Genomic DNA, 23,801 nt, shown 5'->3' with positions numbered 1-23,801 from the left:
CATTTAATTTTAGGAAATCAATGTTACACTGAAATTAGAAGTATTACTTAGTGGTAGTGCGACTCTCTTCTGATCCAACTAGTAGACGTTGCTTTGCTCTAAGCTATGTAGACCTGGCACGTTTTAGACAGTCACTGGTGTCATAGATGCAGATACCACTGAAACAAAATTGTGCCAGCAACACAGAGGAGAACAGTGATGAACAGTTCCAGGTATTGGGGGCTCTGTTCAGCACAAGGAGGTAGTGCACCCTGTGCTGCCGCCCCCCCCCCCTAAATTCATGATGTCATGATGTCACTCCTAGGGGGGCTTGCGGCCAGCTCTGGGAAGTGTAGCACTGCCAAGAGCATCCTAAGGATGCCCTAGACAGCTCCATGGGCTGCCTACCTGGAGTGTCCTTTCGATGCTCTGGCCGACTTTGCAGTAGGGCTACTGGCTGCAGGGTGTCGTTCCCCCCCTGTAAATAAATCTGTATCAGTTTAGTTTAAAACACTTAGATGTTGCAAGGAGATGGGTTAATATGTGTGCAGCAGACTTGGTTAAATCAGTCTTACAGACTTTCATGCCCCCTCCTCCGGGAAGGGGCAGCCAGGTCGGTAGAGAGGGGTCATGGCAGCCGGGAAAGTGGGAGCTATGCAGGGGATATGGTGGCACGATTGTGTCATCGTGACCCTGCCCTCCACTGACAGTGCAGAGAAAAAAAGGCATTGTATAGCGTGGCCCGGACCGCCCACTTGTGCTCTGTAAGAGGTCGGACGTGGGTGGGGGTACATATGGGGGTGTGAGCGAATGGAGGGGGGTCTGGGTGGTGCGGGAGACTTGACTACTTTTCCGGGTGGCCAGGAGTGCCACCTAATTTTCAGGAGCCTCCCGGCCATTTCAGAAGAATAGGCAAGTATGAAGCAGTGTTGTCTATGCTTTGGGAGGTGGTAATCAGCTGTTAACAATGTGCAGCAAAATAATGGAATCTTTTTGAGCATGTCAGTAATTATTTTATGTTTAAGGAATCACTGTAGCAAGAAAATATGATTATCACATGGATGCAAATATTTATAATATGATCCCAGGGGCAGTGCCACCTCCACAGTTCATAGTACACCTATACACAGGGCCGGTGCTACCATTAGACAACTTTAAGCAGCTAAGGCGCTGGCTCCTGGGGGGGTGCCGCTGAGGTGACTGAGGTCGCCAGCACAAAATTAAAGAAGTCTCTGAAAGAGACATCCTTTTGCTACTTAGTACTGACAGCAGAAGCGTATTATATAGACAGCTGCTGCACCCGTACTTTTCCCCTGCACTTCTATTTATTTTATTATTTATTTATTAACAGTTTCTTATATAGCGCAGCATATTACAATTGGAAACATTTATAGAACAAAACAGGATAATAACAGACAGACATAGAGGTCAGAAGGCCATGCTTGCAAGCTTACAATCTTTAGGGAAATAGGTATTGATACACAAGGATAGGTGCTATATATTGCAATTTGGTCCAGCCAGAATGCAGAGTTTCTTAGTTGGCTGCATGATCCAGTCACACAGGAATGTCGGCCAAATGTCAGAAGTATGTGAAAGAAAGACATTGTGTGAGGTTATGTGTGGACTGTGAGAGGGGATGCAATAAGACATGGAAGCTATGAAGGTTATGTGTTCGGTTCTGGAATCTGATAAGCTTGTCTGAAGAGGTGAGTTTTCAGGGAACGCTTGAAGGATTGAAGACTAGAGGTAAGTCTTATTGTGCGTGGTAAGGCATTCCATAGAGTGGGTGCAGCCCAAAGAAAGTCCTGTAACCGTGAATGGGAGCAAGTAATGCGTGGGGATGAGAGACGCAGATCTTGTGCTGAGCGGAGAGGTCAGGTTGGGAGATATTTTGAAATGAGTGAAGAGATGTATGTTGGTGTGGTTTGGTTAATGGCCTTATGTGTAAGTAACAGTATTTTGTATTGAATACGGTAGAAAATCGGCAACTAATGGAGGGACTGACAGAGCGGGGCAGCAGATGATGAACGTTTGTCAAGGAAGATAAGCCTCGCAGCTGCATTCTTAATGGATTGTAATGGCGATAGCCTGTTTTTGGGAAGTCCAGTAAGGAGACTATTGCAATAGTCAATGCGGGAAATAATGAGTGCATGTATTATAGTTTTTGCAGTGTCTTGTGTGAGATATGGCCGAATTTTGGATATGTTTTTTAGATGTATGTAACATGATTTTGAGACAGATTGTATGTGGGGAACAAAGGACAGTTCAGTCAAGGATGACACCAAGGCTGCGAGCTTGTGGGGCAGGGTGGATTGTTGAGTTATCAACAGTGATAAAGAGATCAGGTTGGTAACTGTTATTGGCTGGTGGAAATATAATTAATTCTGTTTTAGAAATATTACGTTTCAGGTGGCGAGATGACATCCAAGCAGAAATGGCAGAAATACATTCAGTGACACAGACCAATACAGATGGTGATAAATCTGGAGAGGATAGGTAGATTTGAGCATCATCTGCATACAGATGGTACTGAAATCCAAAAGAGCAGATTAGTTTGCCAAGAGAGGTGGTATAGATTTGTGTATAACATGCCTGGCTGGTTCAGCTTTGCAAGCAGATAGCAGTGTCCGTCCTCTTCCCCTCTCCCCCTCTTTGAAAGTACGCAGGTAACCTGAGTTATTTATATATATGTGTTGTATATACAGCCCAAACTACAGTCAGACACTTTCTGGGGCAGCTCACACATGATGTGGAATAGTATTATAACAAGTTGCATTGAACTTTGGCTGGATCATAAAAAGTCTTTAATTTACTGCGCATAGTGGTATGATGTATTCACACTCAATTTATAAAAGTGTTTGCTTTCTATGAGAACACAGGAGGCTTGTAGAATTATACAAAAATGATTTTAATTTTGATCACATAGAAACCTAACAAATATATAAGAATTATATATAAAAGAACATATATCAGAATAAAAATTAAAATAAATCACAATTAAGATAGCAGCATACTTCATATAGAAAAGGTAATCCGAGTTTAATGAAATAACCATATACAATTGAGATTGAATATACAGAGCTGTTGAGTCACCTCTACTGTGTAGAAATAGTCACTGTTCTCAGCTCATTATGTGTTATTTGCTACAAAATATCTATAAACCACGTAGGAGAAAGTAAGTAACTATAAAGTTGCTATATAGTGTTCTCACAGTACAAGCCTGAAGAAATGCACTCCGTAGCTGTTTAGTGATAAACTAGCGTGCCAGTAATGATCACATAAGTCCTGCAGCTTGAATATATATTACGAGGGTTGTCCAAAAAGTAATGCCTAAATGCTCATAACTCTGACATAATATGCAATATTTATTTGAAACTTTGTCAGTTTGTAGTTTAATATGTCTGCTAGCAATATATGTATTTTGTTTAGGTAGTCCATGCAATACCAAGAATACCAAGAAATACCATGGAATCCAAGATGAAACAAAGAGCCGTCATTGAATTTCTGGAAAAAGAAGGCTGCAGTGCTACAGAAATTCACAGAAGACTGAAAAAAGTGTATGGTGAGCGTACAATTGACTATAGCAATGTCAGAAGGTGGATGAAGCGTTTTCAGTCGGGAGAATCATCCGTGTGCGACAAACCTCATGGTGGCAGACCATCAACTGCAGTGACAGCAGAGAACCGACACAAAGTCGATGCCATGATTCAGAAAGACCGTCGTGTGACCATAAGAGATATCAGTGATGAACTTGAATGTAGCCATGGCACTGTAAAAACACTAATCAATGATTTGGGATATTGTAAAGTGTGTGCTAAATGGGTTCCAAAGCAATTAACCAGGGATCATAAGGCCCAGAGGGTGGAAGTGTGCAATGACCTTTTGACCAACTTTGAAGCCAACCTTGAGACGTTTTTGAAAAATGTAATTACAGGAGATGAGACCTGGGTATACCTTTATGACCCAGAAACAAAGGCCCAATCAAAGCAAGGGAAACATCCAAGTTCACCTAGGCCAAAAAAGTTTAAATCACAGCAATCCGTAAACAAAGTCATGGCCACATTCTTCTGGGATTGCCGAGGTGTTATTCTCATCGATTACTTGGAAGCAATCAATCAACAGTGATCGATACATTATTACACTTAAGAAGCTGAAAGAAGTCATCCGCAAAAAAAGGTCAACAATTCCACTGTTAAATGTCATCTTACACCACAACAATGCCAGAACTCACACTTCAATGGCAACATCTGCAGCCATTGCCAAACTGGGTGGGCAATAATGCCACATCCACCATACAGTCATGATTTGGCCCCTTCTGACTTTCATCTGTTGGCCCTCTCAAATACTGTCTCCGGGGACAACATTTTGAAGACATAGAGGTTGTTAAAAACGCCATACGTTTCTGGGTCAAACACCAACCACTGGAATTTTTCCAAAGTGGATTCATAGCTTGGGTTGAGAGGTGGAGAAAATGTTTGAGGGCAGGTGGTGAATTTTTTGAGTAGAGATATTCTGTTACTAAGACTTCAAAGTATTTTACTGCAAATTTTCAAATCTGTATCTATAATAAAATTTGAGTCGTGAGCATTTAAGGCATTAGTTTTTGAACAACCCTCGTATTATATTTCCTCAGTCCAAGTAAACAGGTGTAATCCCACCTTTTGATATCCCCAGCTTTCAGTGTAGGCACCTTCACACAGGAGTGTCCAGAAAAACGGGATTCTTCCTCCGTGTAAGAATTGAATCTCTGGTAATGGACAGTAGCAGACGCCGTGTGTGGAGGTGAGCAGCCGCTGCTGTTAGTATTCCTGCGGACCTGCGGTATTCCTGCGGACCTGATGGAAATGTCTATGCAGGAGCAAGTGGCCGGCAATAGTGAAGGGGAGCAGTATTAGAGGCAATAGTTACCAGTTGTTGCGGTTGTTCCCAGCCCTTGGCAAACAGGCTTATAGGTGTACACAGGAAATTCTGGCTTGACTGAAGCAACATTGTGGTTGGAGGGTGAAAGGTCAACGCGTTTCATCCCGTTAAGTGCCGGGACTTTTCACCAGAACACTATATTGCAACTTTATAGTTACTTACTTTCACCTATGTGGTTTATATATATATTTTGTAGCAACTAGCACATAATGAGCTGAGAACAGAGACTATATCTACACAGTAGTGGTGATTCAACAGCTCTGTATATTCAATCTCAATTGTATATGGTTATCTCGTTAAACTAGTATTACCTTTTTATATGAAGTATGCTGCTATCTTAATTATGATTTAATTCTACAAGCCTCCTGTGTTCTCATAGAAAGCAAACACTGATACTTTTATAAATTGAGTGTGAATACATCATACCACTATGCGTAGTAAATTAAAGATTTTTTAGCCTTCTGCATTCCTTAGGGTCCTAACTAGACCATTTACTTGCAGCTGGTGGTATCTAATTATAATATCTGCATTATTAGCACCGGGAAGTGTAGTGGTTTTCACTACCAATTGGATGGATCATAACTTCATGATCAATCTAATAGTATGAACTATGGTGCTGATGCGGTGTTGAATGTACACACATATAAAATGGATATAACTTATTAAGATCCTTTCTTCATTGGTAATATTGTGAAAGGAAATGTTTTCAGTTTCTATGAAAGGGAGTCTCATAAAGGTGTGTATAGAGGGATTAGTAAATGGCAGGTCACAGTTACTCTCTTTTTACTTTGAGAATGTTCTGATCAATATTAAGGGTATTCATCCCAGTGGAATCAGAGAAATAATCCTTCAGGTGCAATTGTGTGATGTCAGTAGGGCCGCCCACAAACGGCAGGCGTTCCTTCAGTCAGCCAATGAAATTTGATTTCTCTCTTATCTCAACCGTAAAAGGTCTTCATAATATTCCTCAGGTGTGTCTTTACCAAATACCAATGTATCTGTGTCTGGGAATAAAATCCTATCCACTTTCTCACTGACAAAGTGCACCATGGTGGTTGCATCCTTTGGATTGGGAGCTGCCATGTATCCACAATTTGTATTCACAAGGTAAATGGTTACCAACCAGCAATAATACAGTCACGTATCAAAGTCAAAGGTAGTTCTAAATACATAGCAGTGCTGTACAGTACCTCATATAAATTGAGTCATATGGAAACTGAGGCTGTACGTCATGTAACATCAAAGAATATAGTGGTGCAATATCCAGATGAACAGAATGGGAAATGGACATGCGGTGAGATCAATGGCTGGGGAGGCACACATATCTTCTTTGTATTATTCTAATAGTTCTTATATCAAAACTCTGGAGCATGACAGGGAGTGTGATAGGGGAGGGAGTATGACAGGGGAGGCTCTGCCTCCCATGCCTACCTATACCCCACACAACAGTACTGCATCCCCAGATAACATTAATATTCCTTGGTCTTAAGTGCTCAGGGCTACATTGCCCACCTCCCACATTAGTTTGAACTAATAAGTGCAAATAGAAAGAATGAAAGCGATACTGATTGTACAGGTTGGCAGCAGAAGGTACTTTCTGTACACTATATATTTTACTCTCTCAACTTGTCATCTTATGTTGTTAGGTTTTAGCTGAGAGCAGTCAGGTTTTATATTTTCTGTAAGTCAAATATAAGACCACACGGGAAACACTTCACCGGCATTTGCATACATAATTGGTATACATGAATGCACATCAGTCGGGGTTCTCATATAATGTGTTAAATGCTTCCTAATTTAAACATAAATTCATTTCCAGCATCTGTGTTTTCTGCCATTGCCAATTAGTGATTTTGTCTGCAAATCATTATCTTGCTAATAGGAACTTGTTTAGAAATGAAAGTGGCCATTTTCATAATAAAGCAAAATGCTCAAAATCTGTGTTTATTATTTTGCTCAAGAACAACAATATAATAAGGTAACAACCATAACATTTCCACACTATAAATTAGGCGTTCCTATAGTTTTTTTGGAATGGGACAAAAGTCAATTAGCAAATGTTTTTTGCCAGACCCTTATCTTCTGACCTCACCATAATCACAGTCTGCTCCCCAGCGTTAGGTTCTGTAGGCTTTTCTATGTTGGTGCACTACCGAGTACTTAGGAGGAGATTTATCTAATCTTGGAGACAGATAAAGTGGAGAAGTTGCTCATAGCAACCAATCCGCTTCTAACTGTCATTTATCTAATACAGCCTGTCAATCGACAGTTAAAAGCTGATTGGTTACTATGGGCAACTTCTCCACCTTATCTCTCTCTAAGATTTGATAAATCTCTTCCTTACTTTTACCCCCTATATTGCTGCTAGTCATTTGGGGACCATTGGGCAGAGTATTTCCTGCACAGTTCATCTGCAATGTACATTAATGAATAATCTGCCCATTCATTACAGATCCTGTTTGGACCAATTCAATCAGCTATTCTGTTACAGTTGACCATAATACATTCTCATTTGGATGACATCCAGGCAGCTATATTTATGGCTCATCCTGTATCCTCCTGCCTGAATTCTAGTTTTGGTTAGGGACAATATGCCTGATTCAGAGATGCACGCAGACGTGGCTGTGTCTTTTGTCGCAGCTGTGTCTGCGGGCCAGAGACTCCTGTGAATGGGCCGGAATGCTGTGGACGAAAAGAAAAGTGAGCAGTGCAGCTTTCCATATGAAGCCGCATGGATTCACGCATTACCCTATGGATACTCCCATTAGCATAAGGTAGTTTATTTGGCTTCCGCGACTTTTATAGCCATTTTACTTCTGACTCAGAATCCGGACCATTGTATAGAAACATAGAATTCGAAAGCAGATAAGAACCACTTGGCCCATCTAGTCTGCCCCTTTTCATGTATCCTTTAGGCAACTTCAACCCTATTTACTCCTTACATCTCTCTCAAGGATATTCTTATGCCTATATCAAGCGTGTTTAAATTGTTCCACTGTTTTAGCTCCAACCACATCTGATGGGAGGCTATTCCACTTATCCACTATCCTTTCTGTGAAATAATTTTTCCTCAAATTTCCCCTGAGCCTACCTCCCTCCAGTTTCAGTGAATGTCCTCGTGTTGTTGTGCATCTCTTCCTTTGAAGATTGCTTGCCTCCTGTCCCTTATTATAACCCTTCATGTATTTGAAAGTTTCTGTCATGTCCCCCCTTTCCCTTCTCTGTTCCAAACTATACATATTAAGATCTTTTAGTCTTTCTAGGTAAGTTCTGTGGTGTAGGCCATGCACCATTTTAGTTGCCCTTCTTTGTACCGTCTCTAAAGTGTCTATATCCCTCTAGAGATATGGCCTCCAGAACTGAACACAGTATTCTAGATGAGGCCGTACCAAGTATGTAAGATATAGCATATTTCTATGCATATGATCAGGTGGGTACATCTCAATATGCATGCAGTTTAAATAATGGTACCAGCATCATAGATTCGTCTGTGGCGTCAATCACCTGGGTAGATGTAATGGTAGTGCCGGCCCTGAGAGCAGTAATGTGATGCTTCTCTCACACTCTTTTAGAAAGATGTTGGTGTGATATGCTCCTCTCTCTACAAATACGCTCATTTATCCCACTTGCTTACATCTCTCACTATATCATACATTGCTTACTGTTTTCTTTTACAATCTTGCACATTTTACAGGTTTACCAAAGCTGCAGGTTATAAGGAATTACACTGGTTTCCCAGCACCCCCTGTGAACGATGGTCCATCCCTCATTATACAGGTTGGAGATACAATTGAGCTGATAAGGGCTGATGCACACAACCTATTCTGGCAGGTAGGTGTGCTTTGGGTAAATTGGATACATAGACAATGTAATTGAGATGATCTTTTTGCTAGACAATCCACCTCGTCATTTACAGTATAATAACATCTGGCCATAATGTATTTTCCTTTTTCCTAACTTTGCAATCTTCCTTGCCTGCCTCAGCTGTAATGGTGGAATATTGCATGTAAGAACATTTTGTTATATTTGCCTTTATTCTTTTCCAGGGAAAGAATATTGCTACAGGGGAACTTGGTTGGTTTCCAAGTGACGCTGTTAAACCAAGCCCTTGTGTAAGTATATGATACATATGAAATATGTACCTCTATTAAAGTACACACTACAGATGTGTCCTTATACATCTCTGCTGCAGTTGCACCAAACAGCCTGTCTTGGCGGCGTGCGCCAGGTCCTGTTAGACTGTGCTAGCGTCAGGCGTCTTTTTTACATCTTTTTTTTCCGAAATGCTTTTAAGTCGCAATGTGATGTGACTAGGATGCACCAGAAGACTGTGCTGATTAATTTGATACAACACTTGTATATCTGTGTGCGACTGAGTCCCTGAACCTGTATACGAAGTGCTACAATGTAGCGTCCGCAGCTTTTTTTAATCCAAGTTCCGTTGTGGTTCATAGGTAAGCGTATACAGAGAGTGCATTTTAAAGTTGTATACTGCTTTGAGCTCCAATATTACCTACCTTGCAGTCTGCCTTGATTTACGTGTATTCTCAACAGTGCAATACAGTTGTTTATTTACTGACATACATACAGTCAGGTGCATAAATATTGGGACACTGACAGAATTTTCATATTTTGGCCTCTATTAACCACCACAATGGCTTGAAATGAAACAAACAAGATGTGCTTTAACTGAAGATTTTCAGATTTTATTTGAGGGTAATTACATCCAAATCAGGTGAACGGTGTAGGAATTACAACGGTTTCTATATGTGCCTCCCACTTTTTAAGGGGCCAAAAGTAATGGGACAAACTAAACAATCCTAAATCAAACTTTCACTTTTTAATACTTTGTTGCAAATCCTTTGCAGGCAATTACAGCCTGAAGTCTGGAACGCATAGACATCACCAGATGCTGGGTTTCATCCCTGGTGATGCTCTGCCAGGCCTCTACTGCAAATGTCTTCAGTTCCTACTTGTTCTAGGGGTATTTTCCCTTCAGTTTTGTCTTCATCAAGTGAAATGCATGCTCAATCGGATTCAGCTCAGAGGATTGACTTGGCCATTGCATAACATTCCTTTTTAGCCTTAAAAAACTCTTTGGTTGCTTTTGCAGTATGCATCTGCAATCTGCATCTGCAATTGTCCATCTGCAATGTGAAGCGCCGTCCAATGAGTTCTGAAGCATTTGACTGAATATGAGCATATAATATTGCCCGAAACACTTCAGAATTCATTCTGCTGCTTTTGTCAGCAGTCACATCATCAATAAATACAAGGGAACCAGTTCCATTGGCAGCCATACATGCCCATGCCATGACTCTACCACCACCATGCTTCACTGATGAGGTGGTATGTTTTGGATCATGAGCAGTTCCTTTACTTCTCCATACTTTTCTCTTCCCATCACTGTGGTACAAGTTGATCTTTGTCTAATCTGTCCATAGGATGTTGTTCCAGAACTGTAATAGCTTTTTTAGATGTTGTTTGGCAAACTTTAATCTGGTCTTCCTGTTTTTGAGGCTCACCAATGGTTTACATCTAGTGGTGAACCCTCTATATTCACTCTTGTGAAGTCTTCTTTTGATTGTTGACTTTGACACATATACACCTACCTCCTGGAGAGTGTTCTTGATTTGGCCAACTGTTGTGAAGGGATTTTTCTTCACCAGGGAAAGAATTCTTCTGTCATCCACCACGGTTGTTTTCCGTGGTCTTCCGGGTCTTTTGGTGTTGAGCTCTCCGGTGCATTCTTTCTTTTTAAGAATGTTCCAAACAGTTGATTTGGCCACACCTAATGTTTTTGCTATCTCTCTGATGGGTTTGTTTTGATTTTTCAGCCTAATGATGGCTTGCTTCACTGATAGTGACAGCTCTTTGGATCTCATATTGAGAGTTGACAGCAACTGATTCCAAATGCAAATGTCACACCTAGAATCAACTCCAGACCTTTTACCTGCTTAATTGATAATGAAATAACGAGGGAATAGCCCACACCTGTCCATGAAATAGCTTTTGAGTTGATAGTCCCATTACTTTTGGCCCCTTAAAAAGTGGGAGGCACATATAGAAACCTCCTACACCGTTCACCTGATTTGGATGTAATTACCCTCAAATTAAATCTGAAAGTCTGTAGTTAAAGTACATCTTGTTTGTTTCATTTCAAAGCCATTGTGGTGGTGAATAGAGGCCAAAATATGAAAATTCTGTCAATGTCCCAATATTTATGCACCTGACTGTATGTACTTTAGGACTGATGCAGAGTTAAATGCAAGTAGACCGTAATTGGTCTTACATTGCGGGGACAAAAGTTAATGCGAATAATAAATAATATGCAGAGTTGTACACATCTCTGCGAGTGGGCCGCCATCCATACGCTTGATTTCATAGAAGTTATTATTATTATCGGAGTGCATTTGCACCACCCCTAACAGGTTCAAGTATCTTCTTGAAATACTGGTGTAATTACAATTATACACACAGTTCCATTGTTACACCCTCTCTGAACTTTGCCTAGGAGCGAACGCCCCATTACCACCAATTTAAGTCCCTTCAGCCACAAGTTAAGATGTGACAGAGTCGGCTTCGATTCAGCAGCACCCTTAAGCTGCGTACACACTAGCTGATATAATGAACGATTGAACGATAATGAAGTCATTCATTATATTGGCCAGTGTGTATGCCATCAATGACCAGCTATGCGCGCTGCCGCTTGTCACTGATGACATTGATCATCGCCCGAACCAGGTTGTGCAGGTTCGTGGGATGAGGGAGGGCGCCGGCACTGAATGATATCATTAAGGACATTGAGCACACCACTGCCGGGAAAACACTAAACAATATCGCTTAGTGAGGATATTGTTTAGTGTGTACGGACCTCAAGTTGCGTGCTTTCAGCTCCAGAACATGCCACAATGCGATATATTGCCTTCATGCATACTCTGTTCTAGAACTTATATTTTTAATGACAATGGGATGTACATTGTCTCTGACAGTAGTGACAGACCCATGTAGCATCCAATTTGCTGCCATTACTGCACTTACTGGCTTTCTTTAGATGCACTAGCTGACCTCTGATTCCTTTCATTTACCTTAGCAGGTCCCGAAACCTGTAGATTACTCTGGACAGCCCTGGTGCGTATATCAAATTCTTCTTTCAGCTTCCCTGATTTGCATCAATACAATGATCTGTGTGTCAGGCAGTGTGATGTATACATATTCATTTATATATAGTTTTTAAATGTAACTTTTACCACCCCAGGTATGCAGGAGCATTGGAGAGAGTGCAGGCAGAGGCAGAACTTATGAATAGAGAGAACAGCACCTACCTCATCCGACACAGAACGAAAGAGAACAGAGAGTATGCAATCAGTATTAAGTAAGTAATGCCTTAAGGTTGCAATGTGTACAATTCATGGTATAGTTATGAAGAAGAAAGGCAATGTCCAGGTACTTTTTTGACTAAAGATAGTTACACATAAGACGATCAGCAAACGATGCGATGGTCATACAGATTTCCCTTGAGCTCCCTTACAAACGATATAGTGCATACACACTGTGCAATGTTCCAAATGACCGACCAATATATCTTGCATCGTTTGGTGGCTAGATCATTAACTATATAATGTTAACATATCGTATGGTCGTCTGGTAGTTCATACACACTGCGCGATTTGCGGGAAATCATTAACGAGATTGTCAGATTGAGCTGCATTTAGGGGCGACCTGAAGATGCGTCGGATGACAATGTGGGAGCGCGCATAGTGATTTTAACAATTTGCCGTTCCGAACCGTCGGAATTTTCCAAATCGTTCAAAAAATTCATCTAATGTGTTCCCAGCTTAACATTGTGAATCACTCAAGTTAGACAATGAGAAACCCATATTTTCTTGATCTGACCCTTTTTCTTCTTCATTATGTACTTACAGTTGAATAGTGAAACTTCTCTCATTGCCTAAGCTGAGATATGTGGCTAGACTGTATTTACAGCTCTTGTTCCTACTGTACATGTTCATTATCATACTAGCCCCATCTTCTAAACAACAATCACCATTTTGCATAGCCACACCCACTATTTTGCATGCCTGCTTGCACTACTTTCCACACTGTGCTTTGCACACTACAATATACTCACCTTCGTGACCAGTATCCTCTGACACTTAATACATCAGTAGTGTAATCACAGATTATCTACTTTTCACAGTTCTTCATCTTAAAGTATACATCTGTCACCTAACATAAGTGATAAATCTGATTTACCTAATTGCTTTCCTCTCTGCATTTCTTTCAATCTGTTAAATACTTGTTAATACAACTTTGTATTAGTATTGGATTCTTGTTGGCTACGCATAAATCTATTATATAGAAAATTCTACACCCACACTGACATTTTTTTTCAGCTGTGCAGGAACAGGTAGGGAATGATGTTGCACTATAATTATAATAACCAAAAAAAGAGCATAGCTATTCCTATTAAGGATAAAGGACATGTTCACTTCAAACTGAATATTTCAACCAGCCAGGGAAGGTATCATGCACCCCTTATACCAGCACATTAAAAATCAGAAAGAAACAGACAACAGGGGTTCCCTGTGCACGAGGGACCAGAAGATGTGTCCTCATACACTATTGCTGCAATCGCTCCAAACAGCTCCTCTTGGCACGCCAGGCCCTGTGCGACTCGACATGCGCTAAGCGTCTTATTCACCACAATGTGACAAAACCGCTTCACGGTACTGCACTGATTCATTTGATATGCAACACTTGTATATCTGTGTGTGACTGAGTCTGACTCTGTATACGAAGTGCCATGATGCAGCGGCCGCCACTTTTTTTTCACGCCAGGTTCCATGATACAGATTCAGACTCAAATACGGATATAAAGACATACGGTATAAAGTGTCACATATCAAATTAATCAGTGCAGAAGCGGTTTTGTTGCATCACATTGTGACTTAAACGGTTTAGGCTGCAGGGACGGAGGAGTTAGGTTTAGGCACTTAATGGGGGGGTTAGGCACTAGAGGGGGAGGTTAGGGAGGGGGGCAGGGTTAGTAGTACTTACCAAAAACCCCTGTCGGGATCTTCACCCCTGCCGGGCTTCTCGCGTCGGGATTTGAACCACCGGCCGCACCCCGAACCCCGTCACAAACAGCTACCTACAAATACCAGGAAAATACACTCCCTACAGCACAAACAGAATCTACAGGTTCAATGTACAACCACTTCCCTCACACCTTCAAGACTCTTTCCTCTGTTATGCACTTAAGGAATTCCTTATCTGACTCTCCCACAGTCTTACAATCTCTACTCTGCTTATTAAAGCTTGTCCTACTTCTACAAGCACTAATCATACCTTCACAAGTGCCATAATCTCTGCTCTGAACCTCACTTGCTCCTCTTGTTTTAGCTCTGTCCTCTTCCAACTAGAATGTAAATTCTCTCATGAGAAGGGTCCATCCTTTCCTTTATTTTCATGTCTGTAATGCCTAATAAATACACAATAGTAATAATAACAACAATAATCCAATAAAGTAGAAACTGACAAGGATTAGGAGCTGTATAACTATACTTGTTTAGATCAAATCAAACAGACAGATCATATAATATAAAGCACATTCAGAGCAATAATACTAACTCTACTTGGCAGGTAACAAATACAATTCCAGGAAAACTAGGACCTTTCCTGATAAATGTGCTTTTAACTACATTTTTCAAATCCTGGAGAACTAGATGTTTGTACAATCCACCAGCAGACCTGCATCCATGAAGTTCATTTTCTGCATAGATTCAGCCTAAAGACCATGTGTATTCCCACATCTGCTGGTGTCATACCCATGTTACCAGAATTTATCTGCAGATAGGAGTTGCTTCACTTCGCCACCTCTTCATCTAGTCATTGTTCATCTGCTCGTTGTTGCAAATAGGACTGGGGGAGGAAGGGAACCCAGTGAAACCATAGACTGGTGCTTGAATGTGTACATATGGCAGTACAGTATGTTGCCCTGTCTACCTAAAGCTAGAAGCTTACATAAAAGAGAACAGCACATGTCAAGGGCTTCAGTCATAGGCATTTTCTGTTTCCACTCCACAGGCATCCAGAGAAAGAATTAATGACCAGCTGTAGGCCATCAGCTCCCCAAGGAGAGCTGAACAAAAAATAATCATTGTTCTTGCTCCTGAGGAGAATATGGCTAAACCTCCTTGTCTGGCGCTTGGGTAATTACTGTGATGAAGGGAGCAGGGTGTCTAATGCATTTGAAAAGGTCCTACCTTCTTGATGGATGGGTTATGCTATCTTTGGGTCCCCTGACATGTGAGACACAGAAGAGCAAATGATAACAACAAATAAATGTTTGTGTTTGCTCTTCATCTTTATGCTCCAATGCTGCCTGCAGCAATGGCCTCATGTAGGGTCAGGAGATAATCCAGCTAAAGGGTACAGATTTGCACTGGGCTGACTAGCTTGGGGTGTTAATGCTTTGGCTACAGTAGTTTGAGTCCGGTGCTGGTTTTTAAAATACGGGAACCCCCAGGCCATTTTTCCCCCCTATTTTAAAAACCAGGACTGGCTCACAGAGCACAGTGCTGGTTCATAAAATACGGAGTACCCTACACGTTTCGTTTCCCGAAATTTTAGAACCAGGACTGGTTCAGGAGCCTGGGGCTTGTTATGCTTTGGGGGGGGGGGGAGGGAGACCCCACATCAATTTTATTATTTTAATTTAAATTAATGCTTGATTTTATTAATGTTCACACACAAGCAGCCTGCATGTATCTCACTGTTATGTGCAGGCTGCTTGTTCGGGAATGTTTGGCTGCGGTCAGTTGCAGGAAACTCGGGGAGAAACTCGATCTCATTCACCATCGGGAAACTCGAATCTTAGTAAATTCACGTTTTTCTTTTTACAAAGCTCAGAGTGTTTGTTCTCGAGCAGACTCAGGGCAAACACAATTATAAGTAAATTTATGCCCAGTGCTAAGTGGGGCCCAGACTCCGCTAAATGTTATTTCACTTTATCACCCGTTATGTCGCGGGGCGTGTGAAATTATTTCATATTTTTCTTACATGGAAATCAACTTCTTATTCTTTGTCTACATAAGTGAACATTTTGCTTCAATCTAGATTTTTTTTAAATAGAAAACATTGGGACAAAATATTGCAACTCATGGAAGAAAATACATATCACTCTATTCTGTCCATTCTACTGTTGTGAAATTATAGTAACCCCAAAATATAACAAACTGCACCTTCCAAGTAAAGGGATTACATCTGTGGCCCAAATGTAAAAGCCTGCGAGATGCAGACAGCAGCAAAATGTCAGTGATGTAGCTGCCAGATTTAAAGCAGCAATTATTTCTAAGGCAAAAACAGGTTGATTTTACCTTAAAACAAATTTCTTCTTTAAATCTAGTGACTATTTGTCAACACCTTGCCACTGCCTGCATCTTGCAGGTTAATGCATTTGGGCCTATGTCTGATATTTGACACATTTATACAGGGTATATTTACTAAAGTGTGGGTTTATAGAAATGGAGCTGTTGCCTGTAGCAACCAATCAGATTCTACTTATCATATATATAGCAACTTCTAGAAGATTATACTGTAGAATCTGGTTGCTATAGGCAACATCTCCACTCCTATAATCCCGTACATTAGTAAATATACCACATAGTATCCAGAAATAAACTTTTAAATTATGCTTTTTTATTAATAAACTTTTTTAACAGTAAATACCACAATGTCTCTACTATTCCAACACTAACTGATCTAGCCAGTACCTGGCGTGTTATCTAGTTACATGTCTAAATGGATATCTTATTATAAGTCACTTCACTGTCTGCCTGTCAGATGGCGAATTGTTTTCAAGATTGGCTTACTAACTTTCAAAGCCCTACATGACCAGGGCCCAAGGTACCCGAAGCAGCTTCTGACTCCTTACTGTTTCACACGATTACTGCGATCCGTTGACAAAAGACTATTAACAGTACCTAGAATCTCCCGGAATTCATCTGGGGGTCAAGCTTTCAGCTTTGTGGCTCCGACCTTATGGAACTCACTTTACTGCACAGTTCGAGAGGCCTTCACTCTAGAATCCTTCAAAAATAGACTCAAGACTCACCTATTCACCCAAGCATTTCACTAATGTCCCTTGTTAAGCTTGTTTTCTAATTTGTACTGTAAAGACAAATGTAAAGCACTTTGAGTCATTTAGGAGAAAAGTGCTTTATAAATAAATAATAATTATTATTATAATAATAATAATAATAATAATAATAATAATAAGTGTGTGTGCAATGCATGTAACTATACCTCACCCCCTGCACCTACCCCAAAAAGTTCTGGCTTACATGACACCTGAGAAGTTCGTCTGTTCACCTTTGAATATTAAAATGATGCACTGGCCCATAACAAGAAATAATGTGAATATAATCACGCTGTATATAAAAGAACTAATTGGGTATAAATACGATCTTGCAGCCTGATCTTTCAAAAACAAACTGCATCTTTTCTTCACCCTGCTAAATATATTCTGTTAATGAGTTGTCAGGCTGTGTTGGATGGAATATACTCTCAGCCTGGGCAATGAATCTGTTTACTCTTGTTCTGGGCCCTGCCCGCAGGTAATTATTGATCCTTGGCTGATTAAAAGCAAATTTATATTCAGAAGTTATGCCTTGCCCGCAGGTACAACAATGAAGTGAAGCACATCAAGATATTAACGAGAGATGGCTTTTTTCGCATTGCAGAAAATAGGAAATTTAAAAGTTTAATGGTAAGCATTGATTCCGCTCCTTTACTAAAAAAAAGTGTCACACTGATCTATTGTTTGTTAAACTCTTTCTGCCCAAGAGCATCTCTGCTAAAGTTGAAAGCTTTATGGCTTGTTAACTAAAAATATCAGCACATGATTTAGTTATATTATATAAATCCAGCATTGTTGGTGTCATATGTCATGGTTGGGCACAATGCAAAATTGCACATCTCTATCTGATCTTAAGGTTCTTTATTTTGCCCTCTGCGCACACTTGCGTACATGCCTATAACACGCACACTTGCGTACATGCCTATAACACACACACTTGCGTTCATGCCTATAACACGCACACTTGCGTACATGCCTATAACACGCACACTTGCATACATGCCTACAACACGCACACTTGCGTACATGCCTATAACCCTCACTCTTGCATACATGCCTATAACTTGTGGAAATCTGAATTTGATCATTTCTGACATTTTATTTTGCATCCCATTGTAAGTTTAATGTGTGCTTTGCCTACAGTATGTATTACAGGTCATTATACAACACAAAGAAATGCTACCAGTATCCTTTTTTCCTGCTTACGCAATAAACAAACATGGTCTATTCGTTTTGTTAAAATATTAGTCATTACATTTACCAATTTTTTGCCATTAAACTTACATTTGTTTAGTGCTGACAATTTAGCTCTGGTTGCTGCCCTTGGGTTTCCAGGGATCAGGTCCTTGGCTCCCTCACAGGAAATAATAGAACAGGTTGTTTCTCCTGCGGTGGCTGCAAGAGATCAGTGTGGGAAAATAAGTCTGCACTCATAATAAATCATACAACAGATTGCTTACTGTTATCTACTATTGCCAGTGTGATCTCTGGCACACATTATGTTAGTACTTTCATCCATCTCTAGTGGAGAGGGTGATGTGCCCCCGACTATCGCTTTCCCTGAAATGCCACTATCTGTATAATAAAACAGGCAGAACTGACACCATGAAACAATCATTTCTCCTGGAAATTAGGATGTAAACTATGTTCAATACTATTTATTCCGTGTCCCTGTATACTTCCCTATAGGACTTGCTTACAGAAAAGAGACTTACAGAATTAGACATGTAGCTCAACAGATTTTCACACACAGATTCTTGTATACCGCATAATACTCTACCGCAAACACTACAAAGCCCAGAAGCATCTATTACTTAGTGGATTCTGGTTGGTAGTTTTCCGGCACTGATTAAGTTATCATTAGCATATAAACCCTTGGTGTAATCCGGGTTCATTGTCTTGTGTCAGTAACACTTTCACAAACCACCAGTGAAATGCCAACAGATAGATGTTACTAATGGAGTGATGGACTAATTCCCAGGTGGGACCAAAGTTGCCTGCTTATAAGTAGTACCTGTAGAAGTTATCTGGCAGCGTGTGTTATGTACGACATCCACCTATCCATTCCCAACTGAGTTCCTTGGGGTAAGGAAACTAAAACTGGGTACACACTATGCAATCCATCTTACAACACATCGTTCCAACGCGGATCGGAACGATAAATCATACGGATCGCTAAGTGTGTACGCCCGATTGCAGTGCTTGCAGGTCATTCATCACATGGTCCCATCTGCTGTGAACGATGACATGCTGCTAAATTCAGCATGGAGCGACACATCGTGCCATTGTACACCGAATCATGCAGTGTGTACAGATGGTGCAATGTGTCGTTCCATCGCATCGTCCTGTCGGCTAGGTACACAATCGCATAGTGTGTACCCAGCTTAATCGAATAGCTATAGGTCTGTACAGCATACTTGCCTACTCTATATAAAAGGAAAAGGGGAATGGGAAATGGGACCCTGCACAGGAAAAATATATATGTTGATATGTGTTGATCTATTAACCAACTGTAACACGTTATTGTTCTGGGTTATTAACCGTGTAAATCACAATGTGTTGGTGGTGCTCCCTGGAATTAATATATATGTATATCTATTAATGTATATTGCAAGGGCAAAAAAGAAAAATTCCTTTTTGGGGCACTCTTAAATACTGATGTAAAGGTTATGATAATTAAAACTTAACTTTTATTACCTACCTGTATAAGATGAATAATTATGAATAAATAAATGCGAAAAACATATTTGAATAAAATTATTTATCCTATCCTAGATAATATAGTAATTATGTATCCAGGAGTTTCCCTCCAGTCACAAATGTTCAATAAATGTGCTATAATAGATAATTAAAGTGTTCTATTTAACTGGGACAAAAATGAAACATTACAACATGATAAGCATGTGTTATTTGTATCAATTATTACGCTACAGCAATATATGTTCCAAATATAGAAATGGTACACATAAAAAATGGAAAAAGATGGTAATACTGTTAGTATACAACGTAATAGAATCAGGCACTTATCATATGGAATATTGTGTGGTCATGATAATCAGGCATCAAAACACTATCAGTAGTACTGTATATTATTGTCCCCTTCGATGGCCATATATGGTTTATTGTACATGTCCATCTAATAGTAAAAGGCGTATTTATAGTTACAACCTTAAAGTTCCAATTGGTAGCTGTAAATACAGGCCTGTTTCAGCACAATTGATCAATTATATATTCAATCTTAATTCACATATCCCATACAGTTACAGCATGAGATCAATACAAAAATGCACAAAATATATGACATCAGTTATTGCTCAATTCCCTACAGGTCACTAAATAGTGAAATCATTATTATGTTGCACATGATCCATGAGGTAGTAACATCTAGACAGCAATTGCACATATCCTCAATATTGCATATACCCCTGATACTAAATGCATATTATCTATAATATTTCATAGATCCCTGTAAAATATTGTTGAATCCAGTTATATTGCGCATACAATAACCAGCTGTATTGCACATGACCGTTCATGAGGAAAATGAGGAATGTGGAGTATGAGTCCTCAGTATCTCATTTATTGAAGTTTGTAGCAGCAATAGGCAAAGATGACGTCAATCTATACCGTAACATCAATATGTGTCTTAACAGTATCTAAACCTTAATTAGCCAATACGTTGTCAAATACAAGATACACAAAACCATGTGGCATTAATTATTGCACAATTCCCTGTAGGTCATTTAGATAATATAATCATTATAATATTGCGCATAATCCATAAGATAATAGCTTGTAATCAACAAATTGCACATGTCCTCAGTATTGCCAATACCCTAAATATAAGCAGTTGCTATCAACAATATTGCACAGATCACTGTAGAACATTATTGCATCCAGTTATATTGCACATACTTCTTTGAATAATGTTGTGACATAAGTGAGGAATGTAGAACAGGAGTTTTCAATTTAATATTTGTTACAAATAGCAGCAATAGTCATTCATGATATCAATCTATACAGTTACATTAATTGTAGTGTTTTAGCAGGATCTGATAGCTTAATTAGAACACATTAATTCATTTCAATATATATCACAGTGAATGTTTACAGCAGCAATCTAATAGTCAATATAGGAGACCATGATAGTTAAAGATAAGACGGTCCGCATAGACAAATCTATCTGTTATCATGTAGTATTAAAAGCTCATTGTCTCCATTTATAAAGAAATTGAAGACAGGTCACATTATACAGATTTACGCAAGAGGTAAATAATAGTAAGACACTTTTATGGTGCGTACACACTACATGATATGCTCCCTGAGCGATATTGTGTAGTGTTGTCCCCGGCAGGCTGTGCTTAATGTCGTTCATGACATTGAGCACAGCCGCTGAACGATATCATTAATGATATCGTTCAGCGCCGGGCTCTCTCCCCCATTCCCTGACATGCAGCAACCTGACGAGATCGTCAGGTTGGCCTGCATGTCAGCCCGATGAACAATAATGACGAACGACCCGCGGGAACGCGCGTCGTCATTATCGTTCATCTTTTTGGGGTTAAAAATGGCCGATAAAGTGGACGACTGAACGATAACGATATCGTTGTCGTTCAGTCGTCCACTTTATCGCCCAGTGTGTAAGCACCTTAAGTGTTCCTCACTTCTGATTTCACCTGTTATTTGATTCCTACGTATTGAACTGGTGATGTGAGAGTGAGGAAACTAGTGTCTATGGAAAATATAGTACAGTGGTATTTTGTTAAAGGTCTTTGTAGTGGGAGTTAGATAATCCCTGGTGCCAATAGGTATTGCAGGAGTTAAATTCGCCCAGACCAGTCAAAAGAACCACCAGAAATAACAAGGTAGTAGTTATTGTGACCTGTAAACCATATTAATCCAATATCAATTTATTGAGATCTCACATTAGTTGCGCTAAACATTCACATCCCCCATATGCAATGAAAAGTTGGAGCGCTGCTCCTGTTTATCAAGTCTGTATGAGGCTGAATAGCCACGTGTAGTTGAACATCAGCGTGGGGATAGAAGTCAGCATGCAGGAGGGAGTCCGTCAGCCTGTCTGCCGGTCAGCTGATCAGGCCAACGCCAGGAGGGAAATAGATAGGGTTGACACGCGTGTCGCTGTTTAGGCTTGTTCACAACAAGTCACCTGACCCCCTGTGTTCATTGTTCTGTTTAAAACCTATTGACAGCCAATCAGATTAGTCATCAGTTAGATTGACATGGTTACAAGCCAGTAAACATCCCTTATACCTCGGCTAATAGGGAGCGTCATTCATTGATATAAATAGGTTCTTAGTTATCAGACAGTGAGAAAATAAATGGAAACCATCCAATATTTGTATATGAAAAGTGAAATAGATTCACTACAGTGTATAGCATTATTGATTTATGACTGTAGATAGCCATAATCAGCAATAAAAGATTGTCTCTATTATTCTAAAAAGATTCATTATGACATCAAAATAATAAGAGACAAAAGGAATTACTAAGGATATCTAGAGAAAGATAATTTATAATATACAGTCATATATAAAATGTAAATAGAATTGTAGAAAACCCAGAAAAAATAATTTCAATTAATATCAATCTCTGTATAGTTGAGATATCGTAGTCTATTATTATTAAATCGTTATTAAAAAATTTATATATATGAATAATTAATTCTAATAGTAATATTAGCTAGGAATTTTTTTTAGTATTATGGTGTCCAACTGAGAATTAGGAAAGTGACTGAAATGTGTTGACAGTGAAAAAATGTGTCATAATATATAGTAATTTATTTATTAAAAATAATTTATATTAGTTATAGAGTTGCATAAAAATAATGTAGAATAGATTTATTGAGTGGTTCATATGTGATCTCTAGAATTGATATATGTGACAATATAAAAGTGGCCGAGTGACCAATTTAAACTTGTTGCAATTATTAAATAAAAAGGTAGAAAGTGACAAATACAAATGAATAGGTATAAGTAATTGAATTAAATAAAATTTCCCAGCACGGCCGCTAGATTCCCGAATCTCGGGTTCTACTTCTGGCCACTTGGAAGAATATTCAAGTCTCCCGGTCCTGCACTGCATCTGCTCAGGTCCGCCCACTCCCAGAGTAAAGTAGGCAGTCTGGAGAAGCATACATCGCGCCGTCATGCCCCACCGCACTGGCCACCTATTCTGAGCTATGCCCCCCGCTGTGCCGACCTGGGAGCAGCCAGAAAGTCACACAGTCATACACAACATGGTTGTTTATTATTATTTTATTTTAAATGGCTGACTGGGCAAACTAATACATATGTCTTGAATGTAAGAAATGTTATGTGTGATGTACTAGCTGATGTTATATTGCCAGTAAGTTCATTGTGCTTTCCTGCTACAGTATTTGTTTTGTTTACTAAAATGAATGACAAAAGTGACTTGTAGTGGCATAATAATGAAAGAGATTTAATTTTACACATAAACTCTCCAAATTGTGCCTTTTTGTAATGGTGCTTTATAGTTTTACAAACCAGGAACATAGCAATAAAAGTAGAACAATATATTTGTATAATTGGAATAGAGGAAATAAATTAGTTAACTGACTATTTAAATATGCTGCCTATATATTTGTCTTTGCTTTGTTTATGTGCTTGTTAGACTTGAGCTGTAGAAATCCATTGCTGGGGGCTGATTATTACTTGTTTGTTTGTGTGTTTTTTTTATGTCCAAATGACTGGTTATCTGTAGTAACTTATATTGAGCC

General features: G+C 39.6%; 1 protein-coding gene across 4 annotated transcripts in view; it reads left to right on the top strand.

Annotated features, from left to right (window-relative positions):
- VAV3 (vav guanine nucleotide exchange factor 3) overlaps window positions 1-23,801 on the top strand; it is a 317,308-nt gene that overhangs the window by 278,490 nt on the left and 15,017 nt on the right. For 2 of the 4 annotated variants that reach the window (XM_088474051.1, XM_088474049.1), the window contains exons 20-24: window positions 8,594-8,730; window positions 8,946-9,011; window positions 11,996-12,030; window positions 12,158-12,274; window positions 17,584-17,671. In XM_088474051.1, the coding sequence (XP_088330177.1) occupies window positions 8,594-8,730; window positions 8,946-9,011; window positions 11,996-12,030; window positions 12,158-12,274; window positions 17,584-17,671 (443 nt within the window). Of the gene's footprint in view, window positions 1-8,593; window positions 8,731-8,945; window positions 9,012-11,992; window positions 12,031-12,157; window positions 12,275-17,583; window positions 17,672-23,801 lie in introns of all 4 variants that reach the window. The other 2 variants (XM_088474050.1, XM_088474048.1) reach the window with 1 other exon arrangement.

Source organism: Taudactylus pleione, unplaced genomic scaffold (genome assembly GCF_031769625.1).
Source record: "Taudactylus pleione unplaced genomic scaffold, aTauple2 ptg000146l, whole genome shotgun sequence".
Classification (NCBI taxonomy): domain Eukaryota; kingdom Metazoa; phylum Chordata; class Amphibia; order Anura; family Myobatrachidae; genus Taudactylus; species Taudactylus pleione.
This window is presented reverse-complemented; position numbering and strand designations above follow the sequence as displayed.